At 48.3% G+C, this 16,626-nt stretch overlaps 8 protein-coding genes across 8 annotated transcripts; 3 read left to right on the top strand and 5 right to left on the bottom strand.

Annotated features, from left to right (window-relative positions):
* Window positions 1-2,431: 2,431 nt before the first annotated feature.
* On the top strand, window positions 2,432-3,685 carry N7520_000754 (amidohydrolase; the record flags this gene model as incomplete). The annotated part of the gene is made up of 1 exon (XM_057134689.1): window positions 2,432-3,685. One exon carries the CDS (start codon window positions 2,432-2,434, stop codon window positions 3,683-3,685), a length of 1,254 nt encoding a protein of 417 aa, XP_057000625.1.
* A 146-nt stretch (window positions 3,686-3,831) lies between these two features.
* N7520_000753 (PI-PLC domain-containing protein) lies at window positions 3,832-5,329 on the bottom strand (the record flags this gene model as incomplete). Its single annotated transcript, XM_057134688.1, has 3 exons — window positions 3,832-4,055; window positions 4,106-4,705; window positions 4,759-5,329. The coding sequence occupies 3 exons, from the start codon at window positions 5,327-5,329 to the stop codon at window positions 3,832-3,834; spliced, it is 1,395 nt and encodes a 464-aa protein (XP_057000624.1).
* A 688-nt stretch (window positions 5,330-6,017) lies between these two features.
* Window positions 6,018-7,080, top strand: N7520_000752 (SUR7/PalI family protein; the record flags this gene model as incomplete). The annotated part of the gene is made up of 2 exons (XM_057134687.1): window positions 6,018-6,453; window positions 6,503-7,080. 2 exons carry the CDS (start codon window positions 6,018-6,020, stop codon window positions 7,078-7,080), a joined length of 1,014 nt encoding a protein of 337 aa, XP_057000623.1.
* A 232-nt stretch (window positions 7,081-7,312) lies between these two features.
* N7520_000751 (uncharacterized protein) lies at window positions 7,313-8,089 on the bottom strand (the record flags this gene model as incomplete). The annotated part of the gene is made up of 1 exon (XM_057134686.1): window positions 7,313-8,089. One exon carries the CDS (start codon window positions 8,087-8,089, stop codon window positions 7,313-7,315), a length of 777 nt encoding a protein of 258 aa, XP_057000622.1.
* Window positions 8,090-8,850: 761 nt separating this feature from the next.
* N7520_000750 (uncharacterized protein) lies at window positions 8,851-9,276 on the bottom strand (the record flags this gene model as incomplete). The annotated part of the gene is made up of 1 exon (XM_057134685.1): window positions 8,851-9,276. One exon carries the CDS (start codon window positions 9,274-9,276, stop codon window positions 8,851-8,853), a length of 426 nt encoding a protein of 141 aa, XP_057000621.1.
* Window positions 9,277-9,786: 510 nt separating this feature from the next.
* On the top strand, window positions 9,787-10,596 carry N7520_000749 (peptide alpha-N-acetyltransferase complex A subunit ARD1; the record flags this gene model as incomplete). Its single annotated transcript, XM_057134684.1, has 2 exons — window positions 9,787-10,150; window positions 10,217-10,596. 2 exons carry the CDS (start codon window positions 9,787-9,789, stop codon window positions 10,594-10,596), a joined length of 744 nt encoding a protein of 247 aa, XP_057000620.1.
* A 282-nt stretch (window positions 10,597-10,878) lies between these two features.
* Window positions 10,879-13,188, bottom strand: N7520_000748 (uncharacterized protein; the record flags this gene model as incomplete). Its single annotated transcript, XM_057134683.1, has 1 exon — window positions 10,879-13,188. The coding sequence occupies one exon, from the start codon at window positions 13,186-13,188 to the stop codon at window positions 10,879-10,881; it is 2,310 nt and encodes a 769-aa protein (XP_057000619.1).
* A 660-nt stretch (window positions 13,189-13,848) lies between these two features.
* On the bottom strand, window positions 13,849-16,599 carry N7520_000747 (COPI-interacting protein CEX1; the record flags this gene model as incomplete). The annotated part of the gene is made up of 9 exons (XM_057134682.1): window positions 13,849-14,605; window positions 14,655-14,827; window positions 14,876-15,079; window positions 15,125-15,422; window positions 15,470-15,843; window positions 15,895-16,041; window positions 16,098-16,208; window positions 16,276-16,413; window positions 16,477-16,599. 9 exons carry the CDS (start codon window positions 16,597-16,599, stop codon window positions 13,849-13,851), a joined length of 2,325 nt encoding a protein of 774 aa, XP_057000618.1.
* Window positions 16,600-16,626: the final 27 nt, after the last annotated feature.

Raw genomic sequence — 16,626 nt, 5'->3', positions numbered from 1 at the left:
TTTATCTTGTCTTTACATCTAAGTTGGCGAGTTAATACATGTGCAATCAAATTATATTATCCATGCCAATACTGTATCCAATAGTCTTCATTTCTGTGTATTTTGTGACCCGAAGATCTTATAAACTGCGATATTTCCTTGTTCCAGGTTGTGTAGATCTGACGGATTGCATTTCTCAACAAAAATGAGAAAATTATATTCAGACGAACTAGAGACATTGCCCCGCGATCTACTATAACCAAAGTACAGTTCGCCTCAAGTTGTGGAGGTCATCTGCAAGATCCGTCACGAGATAACCCTAACCAGTTAGCGTTCAACGCCACCACACTATCGGCCCACTTATCTCTAGATAGATGAGATATAAACCTGTTATTTAATTGAATGGCGCATATTGTCGTATTGATACTATACGTGATTGGAGACTTGAAACTTGAAACTTTACTAGCTGTAATCCCAACGGGCTGAGACCTGTCAGGTTAATTAAACGCATATCTGATATATGGGCTCGCACATGTAGAGAATCTTAGATGATATCAATAGAGAATTTCAAATAGAACTTGTTTATGGAAACCTTATCCGTTTGAGAAATGTACTCGACATATCTACATGTAGTTAGAAAACAAATGTAGTAAAGCAAAGCACCAAACTTGTATTTTTCAATGTTTGTTTAATGCAACTCCGCAGGGTCCCCCACACGATCGACATCTCTCTATCATGTAAATGGCGGACTTTATCCACCAATCAATTGAGCCCGGCGTGCCAGATTAGGCAAATCATCGATAGCGATGGAATGAAGTAGATATACATATTGTAGTATACAATCAAGTCTCATCATTCTCGTGCTTCATAACGACTTACATCAAATCTTGGGAACCTTAAAATTAAGGAACTCCCTGCTAGAACGCCGATCTCAAAGCAAACACCGAAATGATCGGAAAAAGCATCCAAGCGAAGCTGAACCTGAACCGAATCCCCTCAAGTACCTTGACCTAACTGGTCGGCGCTGTCCCCCGGATCCACGACAAACAAACCAGGTACTGTGCATATTACATGATGAAAATGTGGATCTGGACCAGCCAGCCACTATCACACATCCCGCATGTTTACAGATCCACATCCACTTCACATATTCGGTACATCCACAAAACTCTCAAACAACCCCCCACCATAAAATTCCCGGGCCATCTCACCATCCATTGCCGTTTTCGAAGCCGTCCCATGATCCACAACAGACTGGTCCGACCGCGTACTAACCGAAAACGAAGGTGACGGACATCGAAACGGATCTCCCGCTCCGTGGTAAAACCGGCTTGCCATCTCGTCAAGTTGAGAATTGATGAAACGATCGTCGCACTTGGCGTGGACGAAGAGTTCGTTTTTTAAATACCAGATTTGTTCGCGTAGGACGTTTACTTCCGCCTTGAGGGTTTGATGGCGTGCTGTTTGGGTTTCTAGGGCTGTTTGCATTGCTTCGTGTTGGTGTTTCCTTTTTTCGCGGCATTTTGTTGCGGCGATTCGGTTTCTTTCGAGGTTTTTGGCTCGGATGGAGCTGGGGGTGGCATTTTGGTTTCTATTAGATGAGTGGGCTTGGACTTGAGGATTTGGCATGGTCCAAGTATTGAATGGGTTGGTGGATTGTGGAGGATCGAGTGTTGGGGCCATTGTAGATCATGGGGAGAGTCGATGTGCGGTCCACAGAGCCATGAGTGAAAGGTCATTCGCGAAAGAGGGTTGAATGGGGACTTATATAGGTTGAGCGTTAGATCCCTGTAGGTTTTATGCTTGGCCCCCTTACCGATATGGTATTATATTATCATTATCCCGTGTCCCGACGTCATCATCTTCATACGCTTTGTCTTTGATAATCTTATTTGCTACTTTATATCAAAAATCTTGGAACTATCAGTCCACCCACCTTGTATTCCAACGTCAGGCGGGGACAAATATATAGGGAAATCCATACTGCCTGAGCGCTATAGGGGCCATGGCACGCGTGTTCTAGAATTATGCCAATCAAATTTCTTTGATAAACCCGCCAATCAAATTTACTCGATGCTTTCGCCCCTGAAACACGTCATTCCAAGCTGATTATTGGAAAAAAAGGAATACTCCCCAGAGTCCCCCGCACTAAAGAGTACCACTAAAGAGTACAGGTAACATTGATCAGCAAAATTGTTAAGGAAACCCATACGGAGTGCTTGATCAGTTTATGCTCTTTATAGTTACCATGCATAATCAACAGATAAGCTTCCATGGTTCTCTTCCATAGTGGCTTGCCAAGCTAAGCCCCTAAACGCCATTGGGGTAATTTGGAGTTCAACCCCACTATGAATTGACTCATGCGGAGAACAACACAATAACTATCATACTTCACCTCTTCACCTCTCACCTTCCAAGGTTATCAAATTACTCAATTCTTCAATCAACCAGCATGGCAACCCCATCGTCAATCCTAAAAACCCACGCCATAAACCTAGAGCCTTACGAAACCCTCTACAAACACTTTCACGCCAACCCCGAACTCTCCCTCCAAGAATCCTCCACCGCTCAAAAAATAGCAACTCACCTCTCCACCCTATCCAGCTATGAAATCCACACAGGCATAGGCGGCCACGGCGTCGTCGGCGTCCTAAAAAACGGTCCTGGAAAAACAATCCTCCTCCGCGCAGACATAGATGCCCTCCCAGTAAAAGAACTCACCAACCTCCCCTACTCCAGCAAAAAAACCATGGTCTCCAGTAGCACCGGACTCGAAACCCCCGTCATGCACGCCTGCGGACACGACATGCACATAACCTGCCTCCTAGCCGCAGCCGAGACACTAGCAAAAACGCAAGAACACTGGAGCGGGACTCTGATTATTCTCTTCCAACCAGACGAAGAACGCGGCGGAGGCGCCCAAGCAATGGTTGACGATGGCCTGTACTCGAAAGTCCCCAAACCGGATTACTGTTTCGGGCAACACGTTATGCGGCTGCGGGCGGGGAGTATTGGGCTCAGACCCGGTGTGCTTATGGCAGCTGCTGATAGTATGAAGATTACAGTGTTTGGGCGTGGAGGACATGGGTCCCTTCCTCATCAGACGGTTGATCCGGTGCTTCTTGCGGCGCATATTGTCGTGCGGTTGCAGGGGATAGTGAGTCGGGAAATCGATCCTAGTGATCTGGGTGTTCTTACGGTTGGAAGTTTGGCGGCGGGGCAGACGGAGAATATTATTGCGGATCGGGCGGAGATAGGGATTGATTTTCGGACTGTGAAGGTTGAGACTAGGGAGAAGATTGTGGAGGCTGTGAAGAGGATCGTGGAGGCGGAGTGTTTGGCTAGTGGGTCGCCGAGACGGCCTGTTTTTGTGCCTACGAGGAGGTTTCCGGCGACGGTGAATGATGTGGATGTTACGGGGAGGTTGGGGGAGGCATTTGGAGGGTATTTCGAGGATTTTGATGGTGATACGCCGAGGACGAATGTTAGTGAGGATTTTTCGATTCTTGGGACTTCCTTGGGGGTTCCTTGTGGGTTTTGGTTTCTTGGAGGTATTGATCAGGGGCTTTGGGATAGGGTTCATTTGGAGGGTTCGGGGGAGGAGATTGCTGGGAATCATTCGGCACTTTTTGCTCCTGTTATTCAGCCGACTATGAGGGCAGGCGTGGATGCGTTGTGTCTTGCGGCTTTGACTTTTTTGCAATAGAGAGTTCTACGGAATCGGATCAGTGTGCTAAATATTCTATTTCATATATACACGATCTAAATTTGCCAATATCCAAGTATTAGTACCCGCGCCAAGACGAGGTCATGCAGAAGACAAAGGTAGATAACAAAGTCATAAAATCATGATCAGAATGCTGACAGGAGGAATTGTACACCCGCTGCCACCAGAACGACCGTCGACAGACTCGAAACTGAAATGCCAGGGACGGCAGCGGATTGGGTTCCACAGCAAGACTGGTTGTTGTAGGTGACATTGTTCATCTCCGCGGCGACCTCAAACACGGAGCCATTGAAGTTACCATCGTTGTAGTAATCGACGAGAAGGAAGTTCGGGGGACGATCCCATGTTTCTGAAAAGATTAGAATTGCATCCTAGATAGGAGGTGAAGGGTGGTCTTACCAGTACAGTTCCTTGCCATCTTACCAAGACTGCCATAGCCCTCAACCGCATTGGTCACGTTGAGCACCGCAGAGTTGGGAATCAGCAGATCAATGGAACCGAGGTTTAGCTCGATGTTCAGGTTGTGGTTGGCCATGTACATGCGGTTCTTAGCTTGCACCTTGGTGATACCGGGAGGACGCTGCACGGTGCAGGGGAAATCCCGACTGGTGGGTGAGAATGGTGTCTCCCAGATCTGGGAGAACTCATCCATCAACCACGGGTAGGCGGTTTGGTTAGCCTGGTAGTCCATGAACACGACGGCACGCTTGCCAGTGATGATCATCTCAGATAGAGTGGGCCAGTCATCCAGGGCCATGGGGATCTTGGTCGGGGTGTAGACGTAATCATATAGACCAGAGGACTTGATAGGGTCGACGAAGAGACTCGGCGAGACGTAATCATAATTGCCCATCAGGATAGTGACCACATCATAGGGGTTGTTGCGGATCCACTCGGTGACTGTGGTGAGATAGGCCTCTAGGGTACCGACATCGAGTAGGGAGCAAGATGTATGACAGAGTTCCATGGTCCCATTCTGGTTGTGGACCTGGAATTGCACTGAAGGGAGTCAATTGAGGTTGATAATTACTTGAGAGAATTGGGGATCTTACGCATGCGAACTCCATCGTCCAATTGGTATTTCACCGTGTAATCTTGGTTAGCGGCAGCATTGCCCTTGCGCACGAACGGGCTATTGTGCGCGGCGACCATGGTGATGTTTGAATATTTGCGCTCGCAGTACTCCGTGTAGCTGTTACATGGGCGAGTATTGGTGGCCACGGCAGTCGATGTGCTTGATGAAGTGGCGGTTGCGTTCATGCTGGAATTGCCCAAAGTAGTGGTACCGGCACCTCCGACCAGGACAGTGACGGAGTTGCTGGTGGTTGTAATGACAGTGCCATTGCCGGTAGTCGTCGCAGAGGAGTTCGAAGTGATCGTGGAGGTGAGTTGATCACCATCGGCGAGGGTGATTGTCGTGTCATAAACTTCATAGCTACCCGTGGGAACCGAGACAGTGGCATCTGTTACCGTGGTCGCATCGCTCAGGGCCAGGGACGAGGTTGTTGACGAATCAGATGAGGATGAGGATGTAGTGGATGTAGTAGATTTAGTAGATGTGGAAGATGTAGAATCGTCAGCGCAGGCCACTCCTAAGAGGGCAAATGCTAATAACCAGCGCATTGTGTATGTTGCGTATGAGAAGGAAAGAAATCCCTAGATTGACAAGTCCACGTGAAACCCTTTTTCCCTGAGTTGCCAAGAATTGGGGCAGGGTACCTGTGTGGGTTCCGGTGGATTTATGAGTGGATCTTCAATGACCAAATCAATTGAGATGACGTTTCACGCCACCATTGCTAGCTCGATTAGCCAATAATAGATTTTGTAGCTGATCCAGGGCGTTAAAAGTTAATCCGGTTTCTGTTCGAATGTTAATCGGTTACCTACAGAAACCCGAGTACGAATTGTCAATGTTAAATTGGCTCCATACTCTTGACGATCCCTGATTCTCGGCCCAGCTAATTCATACTTAATATGACAAAATCTCCTTGATCCGTGCCGGTCTTGCATGATCGGCACGGCTAGAGAGGCTAGTTGCAATCCACCCGACGATCACACGGGATTATCTTTGATCAGATTTGTAAAAGCTTTAAGGAGAAAAAGAAAAAAAAAAGGATAAACTTCCCCCCTAATTACGCCAATCGTCAGCCACACGAACTGCCAACTCAAGGCAGAAACGTCATCTTTGGTACCTCTAAGCTACCCAAGGGGAATGAATTTTCGGCTTAGACATTTTCCCTAACATTCTCTCCTTTACATATTTTCATTTCCCCTTTCCCCCTTTAAATACTATCCTGCTCTGCTATATTCCATGGCTGATGGGACCGACACCGTCAGGCGTAGAATGCCGTTCTTCCGCAGCGCCCGAGCTAATCCCCAGCCAATCGCTCGGCGCCCCCAATCAACAGTCAACTGGCATCGTGGCATTCGCTCTTTATTCTATTTAATCGCCTTTATCTTCTTAATCTTGGTGGAGATCGCAAATACATCCAACAAACCCGTCTTACGTGACACTTACTTTCTCTACCTCGATCTGTCCAACATCATCCCAGTCTCCGTCCCCAATGCCGTCCTGATCAACTCCATCGCCCAGTCCATTGGTCTGCATGATTTCTACCAGGTTGGATTGTGGAACTTTTGCGAGGGCTACGATGGTCAAGGCATTACACACTGCTCCAAGCCGAAGACTTTGTACGCCTTTAACCCCGTGGAGATCATTGTCAATGAGCTCTTGTCTGGCGCCAGTAGTACGTGAATCGAATCCAAGGAGATAATTCCAAGCTAATCAATTGCCAGTCGCACTACCCTCCGATATTACCAGCCCACTTAAGCTCGCTCGACTAGCATCACGATGGATGTTTGGAATCTTCCTCGCGGCTACAGTTTTGAATTTCGTCATGATTTTCGTCAGTCCCCTGGCGGTCTCGGCCCGCCCGCCACAAGCGATCAAATATTTGTTTGGCAAGGAACAGGCAGGAGAACCCGACGCCCGCATGCCTCACCGTCGATGCACTTTTATCTTCCTTCGCTCTCTACCATTCATGTTCTTAACATTCTTCACGGCGCTGCTGACGATCGTAGGATCGGCTATTGCTACTGTCATGTGGATTATTTTCGCCAATGTCTTTGCAAGTGCGGACCCTAGTTTGAACATCAAGGCTCATGTTGGGAGGCAGATGTTTGCGTTCATGTGGATCGCTTCGTTCTTTAGTCTGCTTGGTTTCATCATTCAGATTGGAGATTGTTGTGCCGCTTGTTGTGGTGGCCGGAAAGCACGCAAGAAGCTTAAGCAGGATGGAACTGTTTTGCGGGAGAAATCTTCGGGGGATTCCGACTCGCCTCAATCTGAACCTCATGCCATCACTACGGATTGAATCTGACAGTGATTTTTTCCCCTCTATTTTTCACGCCGATTGGCCGCTTCTTTTTGTCGATATTTGTTTCCATGCGAAATGCTGCACTTGGGATATTTCTGATTTTTATCATGATTCATATAGATCAAAACATAGCATCTATACACCATTTGGAATGATCAATCTACTACTTCTACATCTACAAGCTGAATTTGATTTGGAAACATATTGATTGACAGCTTAAACCCATATCCTAAATCATCCCCATCCGATAAATCTCCGGATAAACCCCATTATCACAATCATAACTATCAATTCGCTCAACCTCTGGCTCAATCTCCAGCTCAATCCTCTTCGCCGTAACTCGTTTTACCCTCTTCCGAACCCACCCTTCCAACTCGCCCCAATTAGCAATCGTCAAAGGCCGCACAAAAACTACCACCGCAGGCCAAGGGTTCTCATCCTCATCAGTCAATCCAACCTTAAAAAGTCCACAAAAATACCATTGCGTCTCAAGATCCTTCTCAAGCCGCTCAGCAAAATCAATCTTGCACCGCTCCCACGCAGCAACCGCCCAATGCAAATCCATATCCAAAACCCCAATATTCGATCGATGCAACACCACATTCCTCTCAACATTCACCAGATCAATCCAGATCTCCGGAACAGGAGCTTTCTGCCGAACCAAGCTGATAAACTTCTGAACCTCGTCCTGCACGAGCTTCAACTTGCCCGGCGAAGGATAGAGATTGGTGTATGTGATGAAAGCGACATAGTTCCTCCCAGACGCGTATCCATCTTTGTAGGCTTTGTATGTGAAGAAGCGAGGCGTGACGAACCCATTTTCTACGAGGTAGTTGATTACTTTCTTTGCCATGGTCGTTTCGGTTCCGTCGGACAATGTCAGTGTGTCGTCTGCGATGCCTCGGAGTTTGGCGTGCTCGACCATGGCGTAGGGCTGGGGCCAGGCGTAGGAGAGGCTAGTTGCACGTTGAGGGTCAATGTTCACGAGGTAGGATTCTGCTGTCATTCTTTCTTGGACTTTTGATGAATGGCGAAGTTTTCTGCGTTGTTCTTTCACGGTTTCCTTTTCGGTTTGGGGATAGGGTTCTGGGGAGGGGGATCGTGGGAGTGCTGCTTTTGCTGCTTTTGCTGCTTTTCTTGCTATCGATTCAGCTTTGGTATGAAACCAGAAGTCGCCTTTTTTGGCATTTTGATGAGGTGAGTTGTGGAGGTTGTGGAGATGGGAGGTTTGGAAGAGAGATGAGAATGAGGGTGGGAGTAGTAAATGAAGCTGAGGGAGTGTCCGGCAATCACTTGGGAAGAAGCGAGCTATTTCAAAAATGGGAGTAGTCTTTGTATCGGAATCTTAGAAAAATGCAGGCTCTAGTATGCTAACTCCCAATTCGTTCAAATCAGTCTACTAGAATTGTGATAGATCAGCCTATGAGCTTTTCCAAATCATGAAGTAGTATTGATGACAATTCTACATACAGATATCTTGAATCATCTTATCTAATTCCCTCTCAACCTGAATCCCATCGTGGTATGAACTCAACTTCAATCTCAAGATCCTCAGAGAATACAGCCCAAATATCTTTGCGCAGAGAAGCCCAGTACGCCTCAGTCGAACGAGCCACCAAAATAACAACAGATGGAATACAAGCACTCTGATGCCATCCAAAATTCCCAAATTTAACCGGCACAGCGCCAAGCACCGGACGAACAACACCACGAATCAACTCCGCACACTCTTCCCAAGCCTGATAAGCCGGATGATCACACGGCACATCAAAGAATACCGGAAACCAGCGCAGTCTCGGATTGTAACACCACGGAATCCAGCGTATCGGGACGAATAACCTGTCCCACGAACCTGATAGACAGATGTTTCTGAGGTGGATGATCTGTGTACCGGTCCGCGGATGCAAGAGCAACAGTGACAAGGCCTTGTTTATGAAGACCTCCGATCCAGAGCTGGCTTGCGATCTCGGATTCCATTGGTTCGATACTCTTGACTAGTTGGGAGTCGTATTGAAGTAGGAGTGGATGTGGCCATGTGGGATCAAGACTGGTGGAGCGGTAGGGATCAATGGTTGCATTGTAGAGTTCCACTGTCATCTTTGGGCATGCTTTTTCCGATTCTCGAAGGCGTTTTCGAAATGTTGAGGTTGTTTTGAATTCATCCGGGGTAAGAGGGGGGTCGACTGTGTTCATTGTAGTGTTTACATTGATTGGAATCTAGGCTGTGAGGATTGCAAATGAACTTGAGAACTGGGCTTCCATTTTATGTTTACAACTGGATATATTCTGGCTACAGGTGAGGTTGGCTTTGAATGGCGTCGTGAAGCTCTAGCGTGAATGTACTTTTATAGGGTTTCTCATAACGCTAGACGGGAGTAGAACCATATCTTTACTGAGGATATGGGAGTGAATGAATGTGCTAGTATAATTTTATCATCTCATTCGCTACCACTCAAACTACCTATAAACCAAAGCTCCCGTGAACGTGTCATATAATGAGAAAGATGTACTCCAAATTGAAAACCTCAGGCCAAGCCTTAAAAATCACATGACCCCGCAATCATCACCAAATCAATCCCACCAAACCGATCACCAACAGAACCGAACCAAACCGGACCACACCACCTCAATTCCTCCTCTCCTCGCCACAAAAGGCAGCAATCAATCCGCCGAGGTCCTCATCCCTCGTCTCAACCACCCAAAATGGTCGACATTGTCCCACTGAGCTCTTACCCCTCCTACATCGACCTCCTCCCCTCAATCCAAACCTGCAACATCACCAATCTCCCCGAGAACTACTTCTTGAAATACTACCTCTACCACGCCCTGACATGGCCCCAGCTGAGCTTTGTGGCGATCGTCCGGCCGAAGGGTGGGTACAAGGCTGGAGCTAGTCGCGGTGCTGCAGGCGATGTGTCGGGACAGTACCCTAAGGTTGTCGGGTATGTGCTTGCGAAGATGGAAGAGGAGCCTACGGATGGGATGCAGCATGGACATATTACCAGTTTGAGTGTTATGCGGACGCACCGGAGGTTGGGAATTGCAGAGCGGTTGATGCGCATGAGTCGTGAGTTTTATTTTATCTTATATTTCTGGGCTCGGTTTGTTTGGTATTGATGCTAATGCTGTGTAGAAAAAGCCATGGCCGAGTCTCACCGCGCAAACTATGTTTCGTTGCACGTGCGTGTTTCTAACACTGCGGCGCTTCGTCTATACCGTGATACTTTGGGTTTCGAGGTTGAGAAGGTCGAGGAGAAGTACTATGCTGATGGCGAGAATGCTTATGCTATGAAATTGAACCTGCAGAATCAGTGGCTGGACTGGAAGGCCATTGAGGCGCGGGATCGGGAGAACGAGAAGAACGATGATGATGTGCAGGATGAGGGCGAGGCGGTTGGTGAGCTTGGAAAGAAGGATGATTCCAAAGACCAGGAGAGGATGATCAAGGTTAAGGTTGGACGCGGATTGGGAGTTGGTGACTTGGTGGAGAAGAATGAGTCGCAGCATTCATAACCTTGATCGGATTCTTCGGTTGCTACGGTATTTATGGTCTCATGCGTCAAGACTATGCATGTCTGCAAAACGTGAGTGAAAGACTTTGGCATGAAAGAACATGACAAGATATGACACTCATGTTTGTACTTCGAATTGTATGGATGTAAATATGTCCAAATCCTTAAAATTCAATGTGGATATCATTCCAATGCAAGGAATCGTAATGTCATAGGCTAGCTTGAATAGCTGCCTTTTCAAAGTTACTCGCCAATATGTACTCAAAAAATGAAAGAAACCAACTTAATCCTTCGCCCATTTCTTCGACTTCTTACCAGACTCCTCGCCTCGAGATGATGGTGTGGAGTCACCAGTCTGCTGCTTCTTCACAATACGCGGCTTCAGCTTGTCCCTTAGTCTGGTGTGCGAGGCTGATGCACCCCTGCGCTCAGGAAGCTCTGTGGGAAATCCATGGACACTAGTCTGGGAAGAAGAAGGCGTGTCCGAACCAGGGGTGTCGATACCCGAACTGGTCTCGACACCGGCAGGCACATCCCTGCGAATAGGATGGGAATTCCGAATAGACGTGGTGTGAACATGTGAACGACGACCTTGCTGTGATTCATCAAGGGCAAGCTTTTTCATGGGTCCAGTTAAGTCACATTCGTCCTTCTTTCGACCTGAGTCCATAGACCAATGGTGTCTTCCATGGCCATGGATATGGTGACGATGGTTGTGATGAGTTCTTGTGCGCTGCTCTTCACGTGCTCGACGAACCACCTCCCGGAAAGCCTTCTTGGTAACACGAAGTTCCTCTTTGAAGACGCGCCGTTCGGTATTCTGGCGTTGTTGCTGCTCGGGTGAGTCCCATCGGCCCCAGTCTTTACTGTTCGGTCTTTGAGTTTGTTGATTCTGGTTCGTTCCAGGGCGCCAATGAGACCGGCCAGAAAAGCGAGCTTCGCGGCGAGACGCTTGTAGAGCGTCCAGCTGTGTACGAAGATCAGCCGCAGCGTCATATAAAGTACGATCGTGTCTGTCCTCCAAGGCTTGAAGCTGAGCGCGGACTGTGGCTAGGTCGGAGGCGTCGAGATCAGAAGTGGTATTTAGGGAGTCAAGGGAGCTGAGTGAGGATGCGGATGATACGGAGTGGATGGATGTACGGCGCGCTTGTTCGGCGGGTCGTTTGTCTTTGTCATCATCCTTGCTGTAATTTTGATCTTGAGGTTGATCCTGAGATTGATCCTGAGGTTGATCTCGAGGTGGATCTCGAGGTGGATCTTGAGGTTGAATTTGAGGCGGATGATCCTGACTTAATCTTGTTGTGGTGGTGGTAGCGACGGCTGTGCCTGTAGCTGGCACGGGAAGTTCAACCGGCGAGGGTTGGGCTGGGGTTATTGGCGTATTATACATAGTTTCATTTGTCTGACCAGGCCAAGTAGGCTGGGGAGGATAACCAATCGGTGCATTTGCACCGGGCTTTCGACCAAAACGGGCTTGTTCTTCGACCCATCGACCATGTGCTAAAGCCTGCTCTTCGACTTGTCGGCCGTAATGCATAGCTTGTGCGCTGATTTGATCACCGTATTGTTGCGCCTGCTCGGCAAAGCGCTCACCATACTTCTGTGCTTGAGCTGTAATATTAGAGAACCAGCCAAATGCACCCTTGGATGTGCCGGAATTCCCATTTTGAGGCTGAGCATATGCCCAATTGTTCCATTGCCAAGGTGCCCCGTTAGGCGGTGGGTGTGGTGGATAGTGTCCGGGTGGGTGGTGATTCATGCCGTGACCTGGGAATGGAGGAACACCATATGGTGGACCATACGCCATAGTGCCAGGTGGAAGTCCATATGGACCAGCTGGGGCGTAAGGCCAGGCTGTTGGCGACTGGGCATACTGCCCTGGCACGGGGGACGAGGTATTCGAGCTCCATGGAGATTGTCCCTCTGGAGATACCGATGCTCCATTTCCTTGTGTCGCTTTGGTTGCTGCGGGATAGCAATAAGGACACAGGGCTGATGAAGGAGCTGCGTCCGGCTCTCCGATATAAACAAAAGCGATGGCAGTAGCGCGAGGCTCGAAAAAGCATTCATTCCATTCATCAACCACAGCCATTATGCGGGCCCGCCGCTGCTCATCTGTCTCTTGGGGTCGATCTTTGCGGTCCCGTTGAATTTCAGCTCGCAGCTGACGGGGCAGATGTTGGGAGGCAGCAGCCAATCCTAATTGGGGTGGGAACAAATATCGCAGGAAGGTGTCCCAATCCTGCTGGAGTATCTCATTTGAACGGGATGCCCAGCAGCGGGGTCGCCGAGGAAAATCTTTTGCTTGGCTGCGGGGATATATAGTCATGTGGTGGTGTAGAATGCCCCGACTGTCGTCCAGTATAAGTGGAGGTCTTTCCTCGAAGTAAGCCACGGCGGAGGTGAAATGAATCGGGACAATGGCAGGCGAGGTTGATGGAGGTAACTCCACAATACTGGAACTACTGGCACTTGGCTCGGCATGTCGACGTGCAGGGACTGAGGTTTGCTGAGAAACATTGTTCCTATTATTCGCCGGCGGAACTAATGGATCAACGGCAGAGTAAGGCGGCGGGGCTTCCTCCTGGTCCATTTTGAGACTTGACAGTCAATGCGTAACGGGAGGGTGGGGATTGTATAGTCAGAGAATCACATTAGTGGTCTCCCAAAGGGTCACGGGTATCTGGCAGCCCGTCACAGCTCGCCAGACATGTTGCGATAGGTAATCTGGTTACCAACTCTAAGGCAGCAGGATTATCACCGGTAGGAGATTTGTGATTAGACAAAGCTTGGCATGGGGTCTAATTTCCGTGGTCTTCTTATGCTGCCTGTGATCCTCCACTGAGCCGTATAAGAGACCTTGAACTCCGTATTGTGGAAGGTGGTAGAAGAGAAGGTAGGAGTTGTTGAAAAGGCGGAGTAACGATAAGATAAATCACGGGTTCCGCGGATCGCGACAGAATTGAACCGAAACTATCATAAATCTCTAACTGGCATTGGAGGGAATGCGCCCCGTAGAGCCTAATGGGTTAAGTGCAAAGATAAGTAAGTAAGTAGTAGCCAATTTCCATGAATCAAAACTCATTGTCAAATAGCGGGGTAGTCAATATACGTAAAAGCCATAGGGCTGAAACTGAGTCCACCTGATCGACAATCCATTAATGACAATGAACATTAATTATTCGCTAGAAGTGTCTAGACCCCGCTCTACCCACTATCCCTATGCAAATGTACAATTGTCAAACATCGTTCTCTAATCCCATGCATCTCCCCATCCATCATCCTCTTCATCCTTGGGCTTTGTATCGATCTTCTTTGCTGTTGGGACGCGCGGCTTAGTGGAGGATTTGGTGGCTGCCAGATTGGAGCCCACTTTGCCGAGACCTTTAGGTAGGGGCTTTTTAGTCTTAGCCTGGCTCTTGGCGGCTAACCACCCTGCAAAATCGGGCTCACCACCATCGTCGTAGGGCACGGCAGAGGATTTATTAGCAGAAGGATCAGGCGATGAGGGATTGGGGGAAGCCACGGCAGCAGTGAAGGAGTCTACATCGTTTTCATCATCATCCATAGCACCCCAGGCATCGAAGACATCTTCTCCTTCCTCTTCCTCCGGGGGTTCATAGGCAGCATGAGGCGGACGGTCAGACATCGACCGGGCTAGCGGCTGGGCAGCGGGGCGTAATGTTTGTTTGGGTAAGTCGAGCTGTGTGGAAGGAGATGATTTGGCGGGGCGGGGAACAGATGCAGACCGGGTAGTGTCGGGTCCGGCGTTAGCGACAGCGGTTGGCTCAATCTCGCCATTGGCAGTTGCAATCTTGTTGGTAAATGATGAAATTGCCCATCCAGCCCAGGACTTGTCATTCGTGTTACCGGGTTGGGGATCGGGCTTGTTTGATACTGCTTCTGTGGGAGCGCTAGGTGGCAGCACTGTGTCTGCCATTGTGGTAGCAAATTTTCGGACTCGTTGTAGGTAGAGATCGAGGGTTTTGTTTGCTTGGTCCCGGATGAGCCTAGAAATGTATTAGCAATGAAGAGTAAAGATTAAACGCCCTGACTTACTTCTCTTTGTCTATTAAGGATGGACAGATGGCAGGTAGAATTTTCCCGGCGCAATCTTCTTCAGTGAAGACATCGATTGTGGCAGCCAAGGCAAGCAAGCCCGCAACACGAGCATGTGCAAAGGGATCACGGATAGCTCTTGTAAAGGCAGCAATAAGGACCTTAGACCGGGTCTACAGCAATGTCAGCACTGCATAATTAAGATATCTTTTGAAACGTACACTTTGTCCCAGGTTTTTTGCAATCCGTCCAAGACAGATGGTAGTGTTTGTTCGAATGCCAGGTTGCTCATCATTGGCGGTACGAGCCAAGAATTTGAGCAATTCTCCATTGATCACTCGATCACTGAGTTTATTGATAACAGAAAGCACAGCCTTGACAGTCTGTTCTCTCACCACGGGGGCGACATCGGTAAAACCAGAAGTCTGATGATGTTAGTAGTTTTCTATTATGTGAGTGCCACAACTTACCATCTGAGGGAAGATCTTGTCATTGACCACCTTCTGAGTAAGATTATCAATCATCAAAGGTAGATTATCTAACAAGCACACGCGAAGTGCTCGATCGGGATTACCAAATAAGCGTACAACGACAGGAGTCAACTTAGCATTGAACTCATCTGCCGAAAGCTTGGAACCAATCTTCAATGTAGCACTCAAGACCTTTGGTCCACCACCACCGAATTCAACAGACTTGAGTAACTCGGGGAGTACCTTCATCTTGAAGAAATCCTCGGGGAAGTCTTCTGATAGATTATCAAGTTCACTGCTGATAGTTAGTAGCGAGAACTGTTGATTGAACCAAAAAGAACTTACTTAATGAATTCTTCCCTCTCGACATCAGTCTTAAGACCCAAACTCTCCATGTCCTCGGTCAACCGAATCAACGAGGTCTGGAAGAACCCGCCATGCTTTTTGCCCTGTTCAACAAAGTGACCCGGGCTCAATCGAAGTTTGGGGTTTGCAGTACAAAGACGTTTGTAGCTTTGGTGCATACTTGGAGGGATATTTGTTGTTTTGCCGATTTGGTCACCACCCGAAAATTGACCATTAAAGACCTCGAAAATCAAAACACCCAAGCCATAAGCATCAACAGCTGCCAAGGGGTGGCGCTTGATGACTTCCCAGCCACCTTTGACCACCTCTGGAGGAGTGTATCGAGCTGCATCAGGCACAATGCTTCCATACGTCTGTTCCTGGTTAGTATAACTTGTCTGTTTTCATCAAATTGTCCCACTCACATATATAATTGCATCATCCTCCTTCATCGAGCTCAGAATATCAAACCCACCCAACTTCCACTCGCCACTTTCACTCGTGTAGACCGACGACGCGCGAACGGCACCGTGGACGGAGGATGCATCTTCATTGATAAACTTGAGAGTAGACTAGTATCACAGGGTAAGTCAGTATTGTTCCTTTCAAACCACATCAGATCACCTACCGAGACAGTGTATAACCCCCATTTTGCAGTCTCCTCACTCAAACTCCTTCGCTTGACCTGCCATGAAAGCGGAACAACTCGTTCGGTAACGATGTAAAGAGTCGACTCAGTCTGAAAAAAAGTTAGCCTTGAATTCATATTGCGTCTTCAACACAGCAACACTAGCAGACCAATATACCTCAATCGTATCCAAAACCTTGATCACACCAGGATGGCGTAAGGTCCTGCACTTCCGCACCGCATTCTTCGCCAACGGAAGACGCGACTTGTTTGCCGCAATATCGAATGTAAACACACTGCACGCAGAGCTGTCGTCCTAGTCCCACCAAGAGCCCGTCAGCCTTGTCCGAGGTTATTCGCGAATGGGGAACCACCCTACCCGTTTCGTACCGTTATGCAGAGTCCAGATCGAATCGCCAATGTCAACTCTATCACCGAGAGAGAAAGGAAGTGAGCTTCCTTTAGCGATCGCAGATGCGACGGCGGATTTGAGGAAATCCATGGCCGTGCGAGTGAGAGTTGCGGGTTG

Source organism: Penicillium odoratum, assembly GCF_028828045.1.
Source record: "Penicillium odoratum strain IBT 22623 chromosome Unknown utg000001l_segment0_segment0, whole genome shotgun sequence".
Taxonomy (NCBI): domain Eukaryota; kingdom Fungi; phylum Ascomycota; class Eurotiomycetes; order Eurotiales; family Aspergillaceae; genus Penicillium; species Penicillium odoratum.
Note: the sequence above shows the minus strand (reverse complement) of the source record. Positions and strands in the feature narration are given on the sequence as shown.